At 36.4% G+C, this 16,377-nt stretch overlaps 2 protein-coding genes across 4 annotated transcripts in view; one reads left to right on the forward strand and one right to left on the reverse strand.

Annotated features, from left to right (window-relative positions):
- Eif2b3 (eukaryotic translation initiation factor 2B subunit gamma) overlaps positions 1–16,377 on the forward strand; it is a 105,625-nt gene that overhangs the window by 15,720 nt on the left and 73,528 nt on the right. The gene's annotated exons all lie outside the window — the stretch shown is intronic.
- On the reverse strand, positions 679–1,852 carry LOC143404664 (GTPase NRas). Its single transcript, XM_076862833.1, has one exon. It carries the CDS (start codon positions 1,745–1,747, stop codon positions 1,178–1,180), a length of 570 nt encoding a protein of 189 aa, XP_076718948.1. The 5' UTR covers positions 1,748–1,852; the 3' UTR covers positions 679–1,177.

Consider the following 16,377-nt stretch of genomic DNA (forward strand, 5'->3'; position numbering starts at 1 on the left):
ACTATTGCTCTGTAGTACAGTTTGAAATCTGGTATCGATATACCTCCAGATTCACACTTCCTGCTTAGAATTGCTTTTGCTATTCTGGGTCTTTTGTTTTTCCATATGAATTTCATGATAGCTTTATCTATTTCTACAAGAAATGCCGTTGGGATTTTGATTGGCATTGCGTTGAACCTGTAGAGAACTTTGGGTAATATCGCCATTTTGATGATGTTGGTTCTGCCTATCCATGAACAGGGTACATTTTTCCATCTTCTAAGATCTTCTTCTATCTCTTTCTTTAGGATTCTGTAGTTTTCATTGTATAAATCTTTCACCTCTTTTGTTAGGTTGATTCCCAAGTTTTTTTTGTTTTTTTGTTTTTTTTTTGAGGATATTGTGAATGGGGTGGTTTTCCTCATTTCCATTTCAGAAGTTTTGTTGCTGATATACAGGAATGCCTTTGATTTATGCGTGTTGATTTTATATCCTGCCACTTTGCTGAATTCATTTATTAGTTTTATTTTTTATTTTTTTTTGTTGTTGTTGTTGTGAAAGGTGGATTTAATTTCATGAAAGTTGAGAAGACTAGGATCGACTCAAAAGTTAGCATTCGCTTTAGTATTTATGAATACAGTGCAGATGCCAGTTTATAGACTACAATTGATAATGTTACAAATAAACCAATCTGCAACATTAATTATATTCTTGGCAAAACATTAATTCATGACATTTCTCCAAAAGCTAAAATAGGTCCAAGTTCAACAGTAAAAAGAAATAAGAAAAAAAAAAAATCACCAGCAGTTGCTACTTTAGCACTCAAGGAACTGTTTTCAACAGAATTTCATGTCTAGTTTGGTTCTCTGTTTCAGAGCATGAATTGGCTTTCGATGAAAAACGTGGGTGGTGGAGGTGTGTTTGTTTCTACATGGGAGAACCCAGGGTGGAAAACTATTAGGAAATAAAAAGAGATGCATTTCTCTGGTCAGACAACCAAGTGAGGAGGTAGTTATTCTGAGAAATTCTCAAGCAGAGACTGCTGTGTTCATCTACTGAGAGTTGGGGAAGTAGCAGGAGCTTCTCTGAGATGAAGAGAGCAACAGGGATACTTCTCCTCCAGGGAAGTCAGGACCAGGGTATCAGTGCAGCTTGAAAGTGGCTCTTTTTTTGATGACGGAACTTTGTAAATAACTTGTTACATCACCACACATGGCAACCCCATACAACCTTGAGTTCCATCATCACTGCTGTTGAGTTTTTTCATTCGGTACTGGCGTATTTCTCTTACCAGTGTGTAAAAAGCATCTTCAACACCCTGTCTGGTCTTGGCTGAGGTTTCAATGAACGGAATTCCATAACTCTTGGCCAATTCATGGGCTTGTTTTGTGTCAACTGTTCTTGTTGGCAAATCACACTTGTTTCCTACCAGCACCATAGGTACATCGTCTGAGTCTTTTACGCGCTTAATCTGCTCCCTGTAGAGGTTAATATCTGCAAATGATTTGCTATTATTGATGGCAAATACACAGAGGAAGCCTTCGCCTGTCCTCATGTATTGGTCTCTCATGGCACTGTACTCCTCTTGTCCAGCTGTATCCAGTATGTCCAATAGACAGGTTTCACCATCTATTACCACCTGTTTTCGGTAAGAATCCTCTATGGTGGGATCATATTCATCCACAAAATGGTTCTGGATTAGCTGAATTGTCAGTGCGCTTTTCCCAACACCACCTGCTCCAACCACCACCAGTTTGTACTCGGTCATTTCACACCAGCAAGAACCTCAAGCTCCGCTGCCCCCGCTTCAGACGGATTTAGGACGTCCACCGGGAAAAATGCTAGAGACCCCGGAACCGCCATGAACAGCCCCCACCAGGGAGCGGCCTCATTTATTAGTTTTAGTAGTTTCTTTGTAGACCCTTTTGGGTCTTGGACTAAATTGAATAGAAGTGATGAGAGAGGGCATCCCTGTCTTGTTCCAGATTTTAGAGGGAATGCCTTCAGTTTTTCTCCATTTAGAATGATGCTAGCCTGAGGCTTAGCATATATAGCTTTTACAATGTTGAGGTAAGTTCCTGTTATCCCTAGTTTTTCTAGTGTTTTGAACATAAAGGGATGTTGTACTTTGTCGATGCTTTTTCTGCATCTATTGAGACGATCATATGGTTCTTATCTTTAAGTCTATCGATGTGGTGAATAACATTTAATGATTTCTGTATATTGAATGAGCCTTGCATCCCAGGGATGAATCCTACTTGATCATGGTGCACAATTTTTTTGATATGCTTTTGTATTCGATTCGCCAGGATTTTATTGAGAATTTTTGCATCTATGTTCATTAGAGATATTGGTCTGTAGTTTTCTTTCTTTGAAGTGTCTTTGTCTGGTTTCGGGATCAGGGTGATGTTGGCCTCATAGAATGAATCTGGAAGAGCTCCTTTTTCTATTTCTTGAAATAGCTTGAAAAGTATTGGTATTAATTCTTCTTTGAAGGTTTTGTAAAACTCCGCTGTATACCCATCTGGTCCAGGGCTTTTCTTGGTTGGTAGTCTTTTGATGGCTTTGTCTATTTCTTCCTTTGTTATTGGTCTGTTTAAATTGAGATGTACACAATTTTTTATTTTTTACTTATATATTTTTTTGATGTGGTGCTGAGGTTCAAACCCAGGGCCCCACACATGTGAGGCGAGCGCTCCACCACTGAGCCACAACCACAGCCCCTTACTTCTAACTTTTCTAATTCATATTTATGTTATGGTTTTATGCTTTATTTTGTTTTTTTACTTTAGGTTATTTTGAAATATTAGTCTCTAGATTTTATCTGTTTTTTGGGCTTGTCTTTCTCATGTATTTTCATTGTCTCTAGGAATATTATTCCAAACTTCATCATTATTTTTTTAATAATAACTTTGTATGGGATTTGAATATAATCTTTTTCTAATTTTTGTCTGAAACTGGTTTTCCTAAATTTTTCAAAGGTAAAGGTGAGGTCTTCCTTGGAAATTAGAATTGATTTTTTGTGTGTATCATAAAATAGACATACAATTTTATTTTGTGTTTTATTTATTAATAGTCTGTTAGTCTTGTACTCTATACTGAATAGTTCATTCATTCCCTCCATTGATCTGTGATGTCCTGGATACATCTAGTATATATTTGTATGTTTGGGGACTCTATTTTGTTCCACTGAGCTATTTGTCTTTCTCTACACTGACACCATAGTCATTTACTCTCATTTTTATAATAATTCTTAATATTGGTAGAGTCCTTCACTTATCTCATTGTGCTTCTTAAGGAGGTATCTTATCTATACTTTGTTCATTTATAGAACAAACAACTTGAAAATACTAAAAATACTTAAAAAATACTTAAAAATACTAAGGATTACATTTATATATTTTATAGTACTTGAAAGTTCTTGGGCTGCAGAAGCGGCTCAAGCGGTAGTGCGCTCACCTGGCATGCGTGCGGCCCCGGGTTCGATCCTCAGCACCACATACAAACAAAGAAGTTGTGTCCGCTGAAAAACTAAAAAAATAAATATTAAAAAAAAAAAAGAAAGTTCTACACAGAACTTTTGGAATTTTCACCAGAGTTGCATTAAATCTATGCATAAATCGAGGGCAGACTGGCACCTTTAATACTGATATACACCATATATATAGTGTATATCTCCATTTATTTCAGTCTTCTTTAATATCTTTCAGTAATGTTTTAGAATTTACTTCTTAAAAATCTTGGGCTGAGGTGTAGCTCAGTGGTAGAGCACTTGTCTAAAATGCATAAAGCTTGGGGTTGATTCCCAGTTCCAGGAAGGAAGGAAGGAAGGAAGGAAGGAAGGAAGGAAGGAGGAAGGAAGGAGGGAGGGAGGGAGGAAGGAAGGAAGGAAGGAAGGAAGGAGTGAATTAGGGCTGGTAATGTAGTTCAGTGGTAGTAGAATGCATGCTTACAAGGTACAAGGCCATGGGTTCAGTCTCCAGCACGACAAATAATAATAATAATGATAGCTATATGTATATCTTTTGTTAGATTTATTCCCAGATTGTCTTTTTTATTAGTATGTATATGTATAGTGTGTGTGTTTATATATATATATATATATATATATATAATGTATACACACACACAAACACATACATACACACATATCTTAAAGAATCAAAAGTTCTACAAGACTTATAGTCAGGAACAAAGGTGTTCTGCACTATCCATCCTAACTCTTGCTTTCTGTTCCTCAGAGGCAACTACTTTCAGATCTGTTTTTTCTTTCTATAATTTTGGATGCAGTGCTTTCCCTTTCTTTCTTGTAAATTCAGACTATATTTGGAATAATTTTTTGCTATGTTTTATCCAAAATTCTTAAGTATTTGTAACAAAATTTTTGCATTATCTTAATCCACCAATTTTCCAACATCAGACCCTTCAGGCTGACTTCTTTAAGTGCATGGTTTTATTTAACTACCAACAACACTGAGGTAGATACAATCTGTATCCCTGTTTTACAAGTGGGAAAAAGTAGGCCTCAGAAAGCTCAAGTAGTTTGCTTCACGTTCAGGTTGAAAGACAATGTATAGATGCCAAAGTCTCAGTAAATGCATTGAATAACCATTGACTGAAAGAATAATGTCTGCTAGATACAGCCAAATGGCACATTTAACTTTTACTTGAGAGTGCAATAGTAGAGTTGGTAAGAGACATGGTAGTTAGGAGGATACCAAGTGCCCTCTAGAGGAGCATCAGGAAACACTGCTTGGATCTGCTTATTGAAGAAGGAGCCCTTTATAAACGTGACTTTCAAATTGAGTCTTGCAAAATAGGAATTTGTAGTGCTGGAGATGTGAGGAGGGATAAACGTTCCTAGTGGGGATAGGATAGAATAACTCTTCAGAAAGCATGAAATTTTTGAAAGAACTTGTACTTTAATAGTTGAAGAATTCTACAAAGCTGAAATATCAGGGGATTATTATTATTATTTCTTAAAGAGGAAGAGCTTTGTTAGAAAGTGAAAAGTGAGGTTGTGGCTTAGTAGTAGAGTGCTTGCCTAGCACAGGTGAGGCACTAGGTTCAATCCTCAGCACCACATAAAAATAAAGGCATTGTTTCCACCTATAACTAAAAAGATACAAATAAAGAAAGTGAAAATTAAAGACAAGTATTCTCAAAGAATGCAGGCTCTCTAGAACAAAATTCATCAGCTTTATTGTTTTTAGAAGTTAAACTATTTGGGAGGGAGGGAATGGCAGAATGATAATGGGGGTTTTGAGAAACAACAGACTTTGCATTGCAATAATAGCTGATTGTTCACATAAGATCTCTCTATACTCTTGAGCACTTCTGATGATACTCAAATTTGCTAAAACTTTATAAATTAGTGCATGAGAAATTATTACTTTAGAACCTTAATTTCTATTCTTAGAGACTGCCTAAACTAGGGAGTTTATTTATTAACTGATTGTGATCAAGACGATATAATTTTTATTTTCCTTGGGGTTACCTAAAACATTTGCTCTGAAGATCATGAGGGAGATCTTTCATATTTACTATGTATACCTGGATTTCTAATCTACCTTGAAAGGTAAATGGTATTATTGTGCTTTGTTGTTGAGAAATTTGATAATCAGAAAGCTTAAATAACCTGCCCTAAATCCCACACCTGATTAGTTGCTGATCCAGAGCTAGATCTCATCTCTTAGTTTTGAAGTGCATTTGTACATCTTGGAATCTTTTTAAAAATATTTTTAAGCTATACATGGACACAATATCTTTTTTTTTATAACTTTATTTTATTTATTTTATGTGGTGCTGAGAATCAAACCCAGTTCCTCAGATATGTTAGGCAAATACTCTACCAACTGAACTACAGCCCCAGCCCCAGACACAATATCTTTATTTTGTTTATTTATTTTTACATGGTGCTAAGGATCAAACCCAGTGCCTCACATGTGCAGGGCAAGTGCTCTGCCGCTGAGCTACAACCCGAGCCCCATCTTAGAATCTTGTAGAATTTTATGTGTAGATTAGATAATTGCACGTATATGTACAAGTCTTTTTCAGTATACAGTTCAGTGGTTCTATTATATGTAGAGTTAGTTTGTTTGTTTCGTTTTTTGCTCTTGGGATTGAACCCAGGTCCTTGTGCATGCTATTTAAGGGCTTCTACCATTGAGCTACATCTGCAGCCCAGCCCTAGCAAATAATTCTTCCAGTTGGACTCATGCAATGTCCTTCTCTTTAAAAGTGCAGCTGTAGCTTCTTGGTATCTTTCTCTAAGTGGACTGAATTTTGGTCTTGAAGTAAGACTTTCTATTTTATGTCTAGGGCCATGTGAACAAGAAGTCAGAGCTGCCTGACTCCTTCAACATTGAGCCCTATCCACATTAGAGCTGTTCCTTTGACTCCCTTCCCTTCCCTTCCCTTCCCTTCCCTTCCCTTCCCTTCCCTTCCCTTCCCGTCACCTCGACCAAGAGAGTTTATTTGAAATAAGCAGCTTAAGATTCATCTTCCCCAACAAGCCTTCCTGGTTTTCTAAGACTGAATTGGGTATGATTTTTCTGTACTTGGGCAGATTTTGCAATTGTTATATCATCATCTTCCTGTACTAGACTGTGGGACAGAACTATATCTGGGCCTGGCACAGAGAGAATTCTCTATGTATTTGTTAAATGACTGAATCACAGGTGGAGGCAAGTTTTTTTGTAAACATTTGGAATAAGCTCTTTATTCATTTAATATAGAAGAGATGTTTAAGTGAGCCTGAGGATGAGTTTCAGTGATTGTAAATCAGAGAAATTGATTATGGCATAGGCTACTTAGTGTTCACTTTATTTGCATTTGTAAGTTCTCAGAAATCACCAAGTTTACTGATATGGCTGATCCTCTACCCCAGTGTGTTCTTCTAGAAGGAGGTAGGCTGGCATGGTGAAAAGAACACAGACTTTCACAAAGACAAGTAGACCTTTATTCTGTCATTCACTAGTTGTGTCATTCACTAGATGAGATTTTAAATTCCTTCTGATCTTATATTTAATTCACCTATAAAATATTAACATTTAAAATTTATTCAATAAATATATATTGAATACCTAATATATGCTTGACTCCATTCTAGATGCTATAAATATTCTGCTTGACCAGATAAAAGCAAGATGCCTGCACTCTTAGAGCTACCTCTGTAAGGATATAGAGAGACAGTGAACAAGGAAACAATTTCAGGTGGCAATAAGTGCTAAGAAGAAAAATAAAGCAGGGTAAGAAGACAAAGAATGGTTGAGAACAGTGAGGTCTTTTAGATAGGAAATAGCATTTGAGAAGAAACTAAGGATGCAGGGTAGTGAGCTGTAAGATCTTTTTCTGTGGAGAGAACAGCAAAGGCAAAGATCCTCAGGTGGAAATGAGAATGATATGTGTGAGAAGCATCAAGAAGACCAATGTGACTAGAGCACAGTACTTAATAGTAGAATGGTAATATACAAGGCCTGGACTAGGTGAGAACCAGATCATAAAGGAGGATCTTTTAGACCATGGAAGGATTTAGAGTTTAGCTTTTATTCTGTGTTGGGAGATCTTTGGTGGATGTGAGTGACATCATCTGATTTATGCTTTAAAAAGATCACTCTATCTGCTGTATAGAAAATAAAGCTACAGTAGAACAGGACTAAATCAGATTAATTAGATGATTTTAGTAATTTAGGTGAAATTTAGCTAACTCTGGAACAATAGTATTAGAAGTAGTTAGAATTTAAAACATATTTGAAGATAGACCTAACAGGACTTCTTATAGATTTGATATATAAAACAAAGAAAAAAAGAAATCAAACAATGGCTTCTAGATTTTTTTTTTTAATAACTGGAGGAATGTGATTATTGTTTACTGCAATGTGGGAAGTTATTTTTTTTAACTAAATTCTTTCTCTCTTTTTTTTTTTTTTTTGGACACAATATCTTTATTTATTTTTATGTAGTGCTCAGGATCAAACCCAGTGCCTCATAACGTGTGAGGCAAGTGCCCTACCACTGAGCTACAACCCCAGCCCTAATATGTTGAACTTTTAAGGAAGGATGAGAATATATGAAATCTCAGAGAACGTCAGAGTGAATGTTGCTGGATAATGCTAAGGATCCCCTTGAAATTTGGGTTATCAATTTAAAAAGAGACTTAGCCAATACTATTATGAATTTTTCCAACCATGTTCAACTTCTGGGGTTCAGTTGTTAAGTAGGGAGAGTTGGGATTTAACCAACAGTGAAGCTTTGCCTGGTGTGTAAGTGGGATAAGATAGCAGAGAGGGCAGTGATATGTAAGAGGGAGTGATTATAGTGGTGGACCTCCACAAGCTATGTAGTTGAAGCCCAAAGGGAAATAAGGATGTGAAAAATTAATGTAGTGAAGAGACTAAGGATCCCATTAGAATCAGAATTGCAGGAGCCCCCCTCATAATTTTATCTGTGAAGGTAGTCACGTTATTTTCATTTAGCTAATTATTTTGATTCTGATATCTGTGTCTGTAAATAACATGCTTAAATTCTTACTTCTTGAATTTTCTGTTTTTAGATACTACCTATTGATTCCCTACTAGGAATGATGAGAATTTTACTTCTCCTAACATAGTTATAATTTTGAAAGATTAGTATTCAGTTTTATTTGATACGTGGAAACTGTTTGAGTCATGGGTCAACTAAAGTCCCCCTACACACACACTTTTTTTTCCCATTAAGGTAATAATTGTCTTGTCTTTTTGTTTCCTTTATCTTCTATGAATTTATTAATTTAACCCCAACCTTTTCACTAGTTGACTAATCACCACTTAAGATATTTAGACTTATCAGCTATTTTATCAATTTCATCTTCCTAAGGAAGTTTCCAGAGCCTCCCACTTACTTTAGTCTGTACTGGTTGCCTTTCATGCCAAGTGCAGAGCTGTTATCCTTTCATCATCATCGTTAAGTTTCAATTTTCATTTTTCGTGAACTTGATGCTATTTTCCCTAGAATATATAGTCTCCTTTTTTCCTGGTTTACTCCCTTATATTTATGGAAAATTTATTAGAGCTCCCTGAAAAATGTATATAGGAGCTAAATTTTTTGAGAACTTGTTTACCTGAAAAATCTCCTTATTCTATCTTCATACTGGATTGCTAGTTTGACTAGGGATAGAATTCTCAGAAAATAGGTCCCTAAGAATTAAATTTTTTTTTTTAGTAGTAGATGGACAAATGCCTTTATTTTATTTGTTTATTTTTATGTGGTACTGAGGATCAAACCCAGTGCCTCACGCATACTTGGCAAGAGCTCTGCACTGAGCTACAGCCCCAGCCCTCCCTAAGAATTTTGAAGGCATTGTTCCATTGTTTTTGGCAACTAGTTTTATTGGGATAAGTTTTTGTGATTATTAATGTTTTTTTCCCCCCATGATACTGGGATTTGAATCTAGGAGCACTCTACCTACCACTGAGCTACATTCCCAGGGTCTTGCTGAGTTGCTCAGGCTGACGTTGAACTTGTGATTCTCTTACCTCAGCTTCTTGAACTACTTGAGATTACATCATGCCCAAAGATTCTTCTTGTTTTTGTTGGCTTATGCCCATTTAAAAAATCCTTTTACTATTATATCAGCAATATTTTGGAAGTAAATAGTTATGTCTATTCATATTGTCTTTATTTGACACTATTAAACCTCTACTGGGAGAAGTGGAAATCCATATGCAGAAAAATGAAATTAAGCTCCTATCTCTCACCATACATAAAACACAACGTAAAGTGGATCAAGGACCTAGGAATTAGAGACCCTGTGCCTCATAGAAGATAAAGTAGGCACAAATCTTAATCATGTCAGATTAGGCCCTGACTTCCTTAACAAGACTCCTATAGTGGAAGAAATAAAATCAAGAATCAATAAATATGATGGATTAAAACTGAAAAGGTTCTTCTCAGCAAAAGAAATAATCAGTGAGGTGAAGAGAACCTACAGAATAGGAGCAAATTTTTACCACACACACATCAGGTAGAGCACTAATCTCTAGGATATATAAGGAACTCAAAAAACTTAACACCAAAAAAACCCACAAATAAACTGTCAATAAATGGGCCAAGAAAATGAACAGACACTTCTCAGAAGATGATATACAATCAGTGAGCAAATATATGAAAAAATGTTCAACATCTCTAGCAATTAGAAAAATACAAATCAAAACTACTCTAAGATTTCATCTCACTCCAGTCAGAATGGCAGCTATTAAGAATATAAATGAGGGGCTGGGGTTATGGCTCAGAGGTATAACACTTGCCTCGAACGTGCAAGGCCCTGGGTTCGATCCTCAGCACCACATAAAAATAAATAAAGTTATAAAAAATAAGAATATAAATGAGGGGCTGTGATTGTGGCTCAGAGGGAGAGGCTCTCGCATGCATGAGGCACTAGGTTTGATCCTCAGCCCCACGTAAAAATAAAATAAAGATATTGTGTCCACCTATAACTAAAAAAATATTTTTTTAAAAAAGAATATAAATGACAAAATGTGTTGGCGAGGATTGGCAGGGGAGGCACACTCATACATTGCTTGTGGGATTGCAAATTGGTGCAACAATCTGGAAAGCAGAATGGGGATTCTTTGGAAAACTTGCAGTGGAACCACCCTTTGATCCAGCTATCCCACTCCTTGGTGTATACCCAAAGGACTGAAAAACAGCATACTATAGTGATGCAGCCACATCAGTGTTTATAGTAGCACAGTTCACAATAGCTAAACTGTGGAACCAACCTAGATGCCCTTCAGTAGATGAATGGATAAAGAAACTGTGGTATATATACACAATGGAATATTATTCAGCATTAAAAGAGAATATTTGCAGGTAAATGGATGGAGTTGGAGAATATCATGCTAAGCGAAGTAAACCAATCCCAAAACCCCAAAGACTGAATGTTTTCTCTGATATGTGGATGCTGATCCATAATGGGGGTGGGGGTGGAGCATGGGAGGGATGGAGGAACTTATTTAGATAGGGCAAAGGGGAGAGAGGGAAGAGGAGGGGACATGGGGTAGGAAAGATAGTGGAATGAGCTGGACATCATTACCCTAAGTACATGTATGAAGTCCCGAGTGGTGTGACTCTACTTTGTATATAATCAGAGACGTGAAAAATTGTGCTCTATATGTGTACTATGAATTGAAATGCATTCTGCTGTCAGGTATAACAAATTAGAATAAATAAATGAATTTAAAAAGAAAACCTCTAATGAAGGAGAGGGTGTGACAGGAAGCTCAGAAGCTGATTGCAACTAGAAGGAATAGGTATTATCACCTGTTGTTATGCATTTCAAATGAGCTGAGGTAGTAGAAAAGAGAGAAGATCTGAAATGATAATGAGAAGCAAAGAGGATATCTGCTTTACCTTTAGGCCATTTGGTTAGGGAAGAGCATGAAGGACAGAGTAAATGTCCTAAACAGTTATTTTAAAATCAAGAGCGGTATGTTAAAATCAAGAGCGGTAGACTCTCAGGTTCATAGAGTTAGAAAATATCTAAAAAAAGACATCAGATAGAATTATACCTTGCACAAGAATCTATTCTCAAATATTTCCCATGAGGGGTTAGGGATATAGCTAAGTGGTATAACACTTGCCTAGTATATGCAAGGTCCCAAGTACTATTCCCAGCTCTGAAAGACAGAAGAAAAAAAAATCTCGAATATTTCCCATGGAGATTATACTAGGTTATATTTGAAAACCTCCATTAGGCTGACAGGATTTCTTATGAGGTTCAAAGTATTAGAAAGTTTTTTCTAATGCTGAATTGATTAGTCTGCCTCTTAAATTCTACTTTTTGATCATATACTATCCTTGAGCAATCAAAAAATTCATTATTTTTCTATCCCTGTGGCAGTCTTTCAGTTACTGGGTCTCCAGGTTCTTCTTTTCTGCTAAGTAGCCCTGGTTCCTATGATTCACAGACTCTTCAGCATCTTTGTAACCTGTTTTTTTTTTTTGTTTGTTTGTTTGTTTTGTTTGTTTTTTTTGATGCTAGGGATCAAACCCAGTGCTTTGTGCATGTGAGTCAAGCACTCTGCCAACTGAGCTCTATCCCCAGCCCTGCCTTGTAACCTCTTCTGTCTCTCTTATCAGTCTTTTTCAAAATGTGTTGTTCCAAAGAGTGATTTGAAAAGTGCAAGTCACAGTGATGTTGTTACATTTTATGATCTGGATGCCATCATTACAAGAGATTTATTAATTTCAATAAAAGTATTTCATTCACATAGTACTTAACAGTTACTCTGAAATACAGCATGTCTTCTAGTTTTTCATCAGATATAATTTGGTTTTTAAACAAAAGATGCTTGACCAGATTTCATGATGAGTGCTTTTAAAGAGAGCCTAGATTCATTTAGCACTACTGTTATTAGCTGTGCTCTTTTTGTTTGTTTTTGGTATTGGAGATTGAACCCAGGAGCACTTTACTGCTGAGTTATTTCCTCAGCCCTTTTCATTTTTTATTTTGAGACAGGGTCTCACTAAATTGCTGAAAGTCTGGCTAAGTCGCTTAGATTGACCCTCAATTTACAATTCCCCTGCCTTAGCCTCCCTACTGGCTGGGATTTATAAGTGTAAGCCACCATGCCTTGCAAGCTGTGCTTTTTTATTTTTAGTTTTTTTGTTTGGTTTGGTTTGGTTTGGTTTTGGAGGCAAGGTGATGGCAGAGGGGCAGATCACATAGTGTTTTTGAGCCGTTGTTTTTTGTGTATGTGTATATGTAAAACTGATATAGGTTATGAGAATTAAACAACAATATGTGTATGAGCTCTATAAATAGTAAATTGCTGTCTGGTTTAAAGTTCATTTTTGGAGGGTGTGGGGGTTAGGATTGAACCCATAGATACTTTACCACTGATCTACATCCCCAGCTCTTTTTTATTCTTTTATTTTGAGACAGGATCTCACTAAGGTTGCAGAGGCAGTCCTTGAATTTATGATCCTCCTGCCTCAGCCTCCTCAATCGCTGGGATTACAGGCCTGCACCACTGTACTGTCCTGCAAGTTTAGTTGTTTTTGCCCTCAACCTAAAAACAACAAAGCCTTAGGGAACAGAGGAGCTGATAGAGGAGATACAGTGTAGTCATTGGTTCCAAACTGAAATCTATGAATTAGAACTCTAATAAAAGTATGATAACTCAGGCTGTTGCTGGAAAAGTTTTCAAAGGCACAGTCTTTAATGAATGAACTTGAGTAGTAGCTTTCTCTCTTTTTAAAAAATATTTATTTTTTAGTTGTAGTTGGACACAATATCTTTATTTTATTTATTTTTAAGTGATGCTGAGGATCAACCCAGGGCCTTGCACGTGCTAGGCAAGTACTCTGCCACTGAGCTACAGCCCCAGCCCAGTAGCTTTCTTTTTAACCAAGATAGTTAACTGGTTATGGTTTTGTTTTTGTTTTTGTTTTTTTTACCAGACTTATCTGAGTATCTCAGAATCACTGTATATGCCATGCCTGGATTATTAATTTTTAAAAAATACAAGCTTAGGGCTGGGGTTGTAGCTCAGTGGTAGAGTGCTTGCCTAGTATGTATGAGTCACTGGGTTCAATTCTCAGCACCACATATAAATAAAATTTAAAAACCCATTGACAAAGTAAAAAAAAAAAAAAAAAAGAATACAAGCTTAAAATGGGCATTGTGGGGTACACACCTACAATCCCAACTGTTTGGGAGACTATGGCAGGAGGATCACAAGTTTGAGGCCAGCCTGGGCAACTCAGCAAGATCCTGTCTCCGAAATAAAATATAAAAAGGGATGCGGGTGTAGCTCAGTGATAAAATGCTATTGAGTTCAATCCCTACTATTGCAAAAAGAAAAAATTTCAAACTTGATTAAACTGCCAAGCATCAAAATTAAAATGATTGAATCTTTCATGATACATGGAATTGGATGAGAAATTCAAAACCTAAAGGTCACCTTCATTATTGCCTCTTTAACCCAGAGCATAGCTCTAGATAAAGAACTGAGAATACATTGATTCTTGTAATAATATAATTTTATACCATAAAGACTTCAGAGATGACGTAGCCCTCTCCTCTTGTAGGCAAGGAAACTGAGGCCTGAAGAAGGCTTTACTTACACTAGATCCCATGTGGAATTAATAAGAAAAGAAACAAATTTTAGAAGTTGCCTTTTTGGGATGATTAAACTCTGATTTTATTTTATTTTACTTTATTTAACTAAATAGCTGTCTTTTTCTCATTGTGATAAAGTCCTCATAATCACAGCCCCCAACCATCCTCCTCTAATCTTCTAACCTTCATGGTATCTGAGTAAACTGGACAATATTTCTATGTCATGCTCCAGGATAAAATTCAAATTTAAGCAGAAAATATGTAATGTAATTATAAGAGCATGTTCTATGGTCTTGTAATGTTTTTTTATTCTTTTTTCTCCCTAGACTTAGAGGGTAACAGTATTTTTATCCTACGAGACATTTGTCACTTACCAAAGAAAAAATATCAAAATTTTAAATATAAATTCTGTTTAGCCATGCTTGGTGGTGTGCTCATAATCCCAGCTACTCAAGAGTATATGAATTCAAGACCAGCAGAGCAACACTGAGACCCTGTTTTCAAAAACAAATAAAATAAAATTTAATATATTTTAGTAAAGGTCTGATTTCAGAGAACAAAAACAAAAAAGGCTTTTGTTTTTTCTCTATTTCAAGACATTTGAAATCATGCAATTTGGATACAAATTATATTGTATATATCTAAATCCTGAAGTGAAATGACTAGTGTTTTTAGTGTTAGAGAACCTGTTTTTAACTAACATATTCTCAGTTACTTCTTTTTTAGCTTCACACTGGAAAGATGAGTAGAATTCTACTACAAAGAAATAGAATTTTTACTTAACCTGAAGTGGGAAACTTCCTTTGGAAGATGAAAGAACTATAAATATTGAGCTTCTATTTTAAAACTATAAATCTAGCACGTCACTGTCCATACCCTCAAAGCCAACTTTAATCCTGGATGGTAGTGGTTCTATGATTTAGCTAAGAAACACAAGGAGAGCATTCGGCTTGAGCCTAAAGATTGTCAAATTTCTTACTTACAGACTGAGTTGGTCCTTCCTCCCTGCACCTGTGACCCCAACCTCAGTGCAAACAAAGGGGCACCTTCTTTGCTGTGCAGTTTGAGGACTACAGATTGGGAACTTTTCTAATCATTTTTAACCAAATCTAAATTAACTGTTGAAGTTTACTAAAGCACACAAACTGCTTTTGAGGATTGGATTGGGTTAGACTACATAGGAAAATGTAAATTGTGACCATTTGTAGTCACACCAAGTAGCTGAATTCATTTGTTCCATATGGGCTGGGGCAGAGTGGAAGGTGGTCATTTGGACCATATCCATTGTTTGTGAAAGTGCTGGGTGGGTAAAAGCATGGTAGTTTACCATGCCCTGATGGGTGTCCCCCGCCCCCCACTCCCCAGTGGAGTGTGTTTTTCTTTTTCCTTGCTGTAGGAAATTGTTTGCCAGATTGTGTTATTTATAACAATCTGTCATGGAACAGCTGCCAGGAAAAGAAAAGAGGCTATTCCCAGTAGCTCTCCTCACTGCCCCCAACTACCACCACACACACACATCCGGTTTTCTGATTTAGCATTTTTTCCCCTGTAGTTTTACTCAGTGGTTTTGGCTTGATGGAAAATGTTCTTGTAATGAGAGATTTCTGGGCTTTGCCATGACTTGGTAATTGGATTTTCTGAGCTTAATTTGTTTGCTTTAGTCAAAACTAACTGGCAACAGTTTGTTTTTTGAATTCCTGGGTGTCTTGATTTCTCCCTAAATAGCTAAAGTGCTGCCTTCCCTTGAAGACCTTGTATGTTTCTGCACTGTCAATAGTGCATATTTGTTATCATGCAGAGCTGTGTCTTTTGCCCTTAACAATGCCCTGACTTCTCTCACAGTTTTAGAATAAAGCATAATGAGGATTGTTGGAATATTGAGTAGGGAGATCTTCAGAGATTCTAGTTCGTTTCTGCAGAAGAGACTGGCTGTTGGTGTTAGAAAAGAACTGTTTCCTTTAAACACAAAGCAGCTGAGGGTTGGCACATTCAGAGAACATTGAGATTGATTGCATTTCAGATACACAATTACTTCATAGTCCAGACAGTCCATGTTTATTCATGGCTGTGGTCACACATGATCAAAAATACTTCTGGATCTTATCACTTTTTCATTTTGTGTCTCTGGGCTCCAGTTAGTAGAGGGCATTTGCATTTCTAGAATGGGCTTTGTATTATTAGAATAAAGATCTAAGCAATAGTCTTTTTTTTCCAATTATAACTTCTATAAAAATGTACAGATAGAAGGTATTATAAAGATATAAGGATGATTTTGTTTTTCTTTTAGAATTTTG

This window comes from Callospermophilus lateralis, chromosome 7 (genome assembly GCF_048772815.1).
Source record: "Callospermophilus lateralis isolate mCalLat2 chromosome 7, mCalLat2.hap1, whole genome shotgun sequence".
Classification (NCBI taxonomy): domain Eukaryota; kingdom Metazoa; phylum Chordata; class Mammalia; order Rodentia; family Sciuridae; genus Callospermophilus; species Callospermophilus lateralis.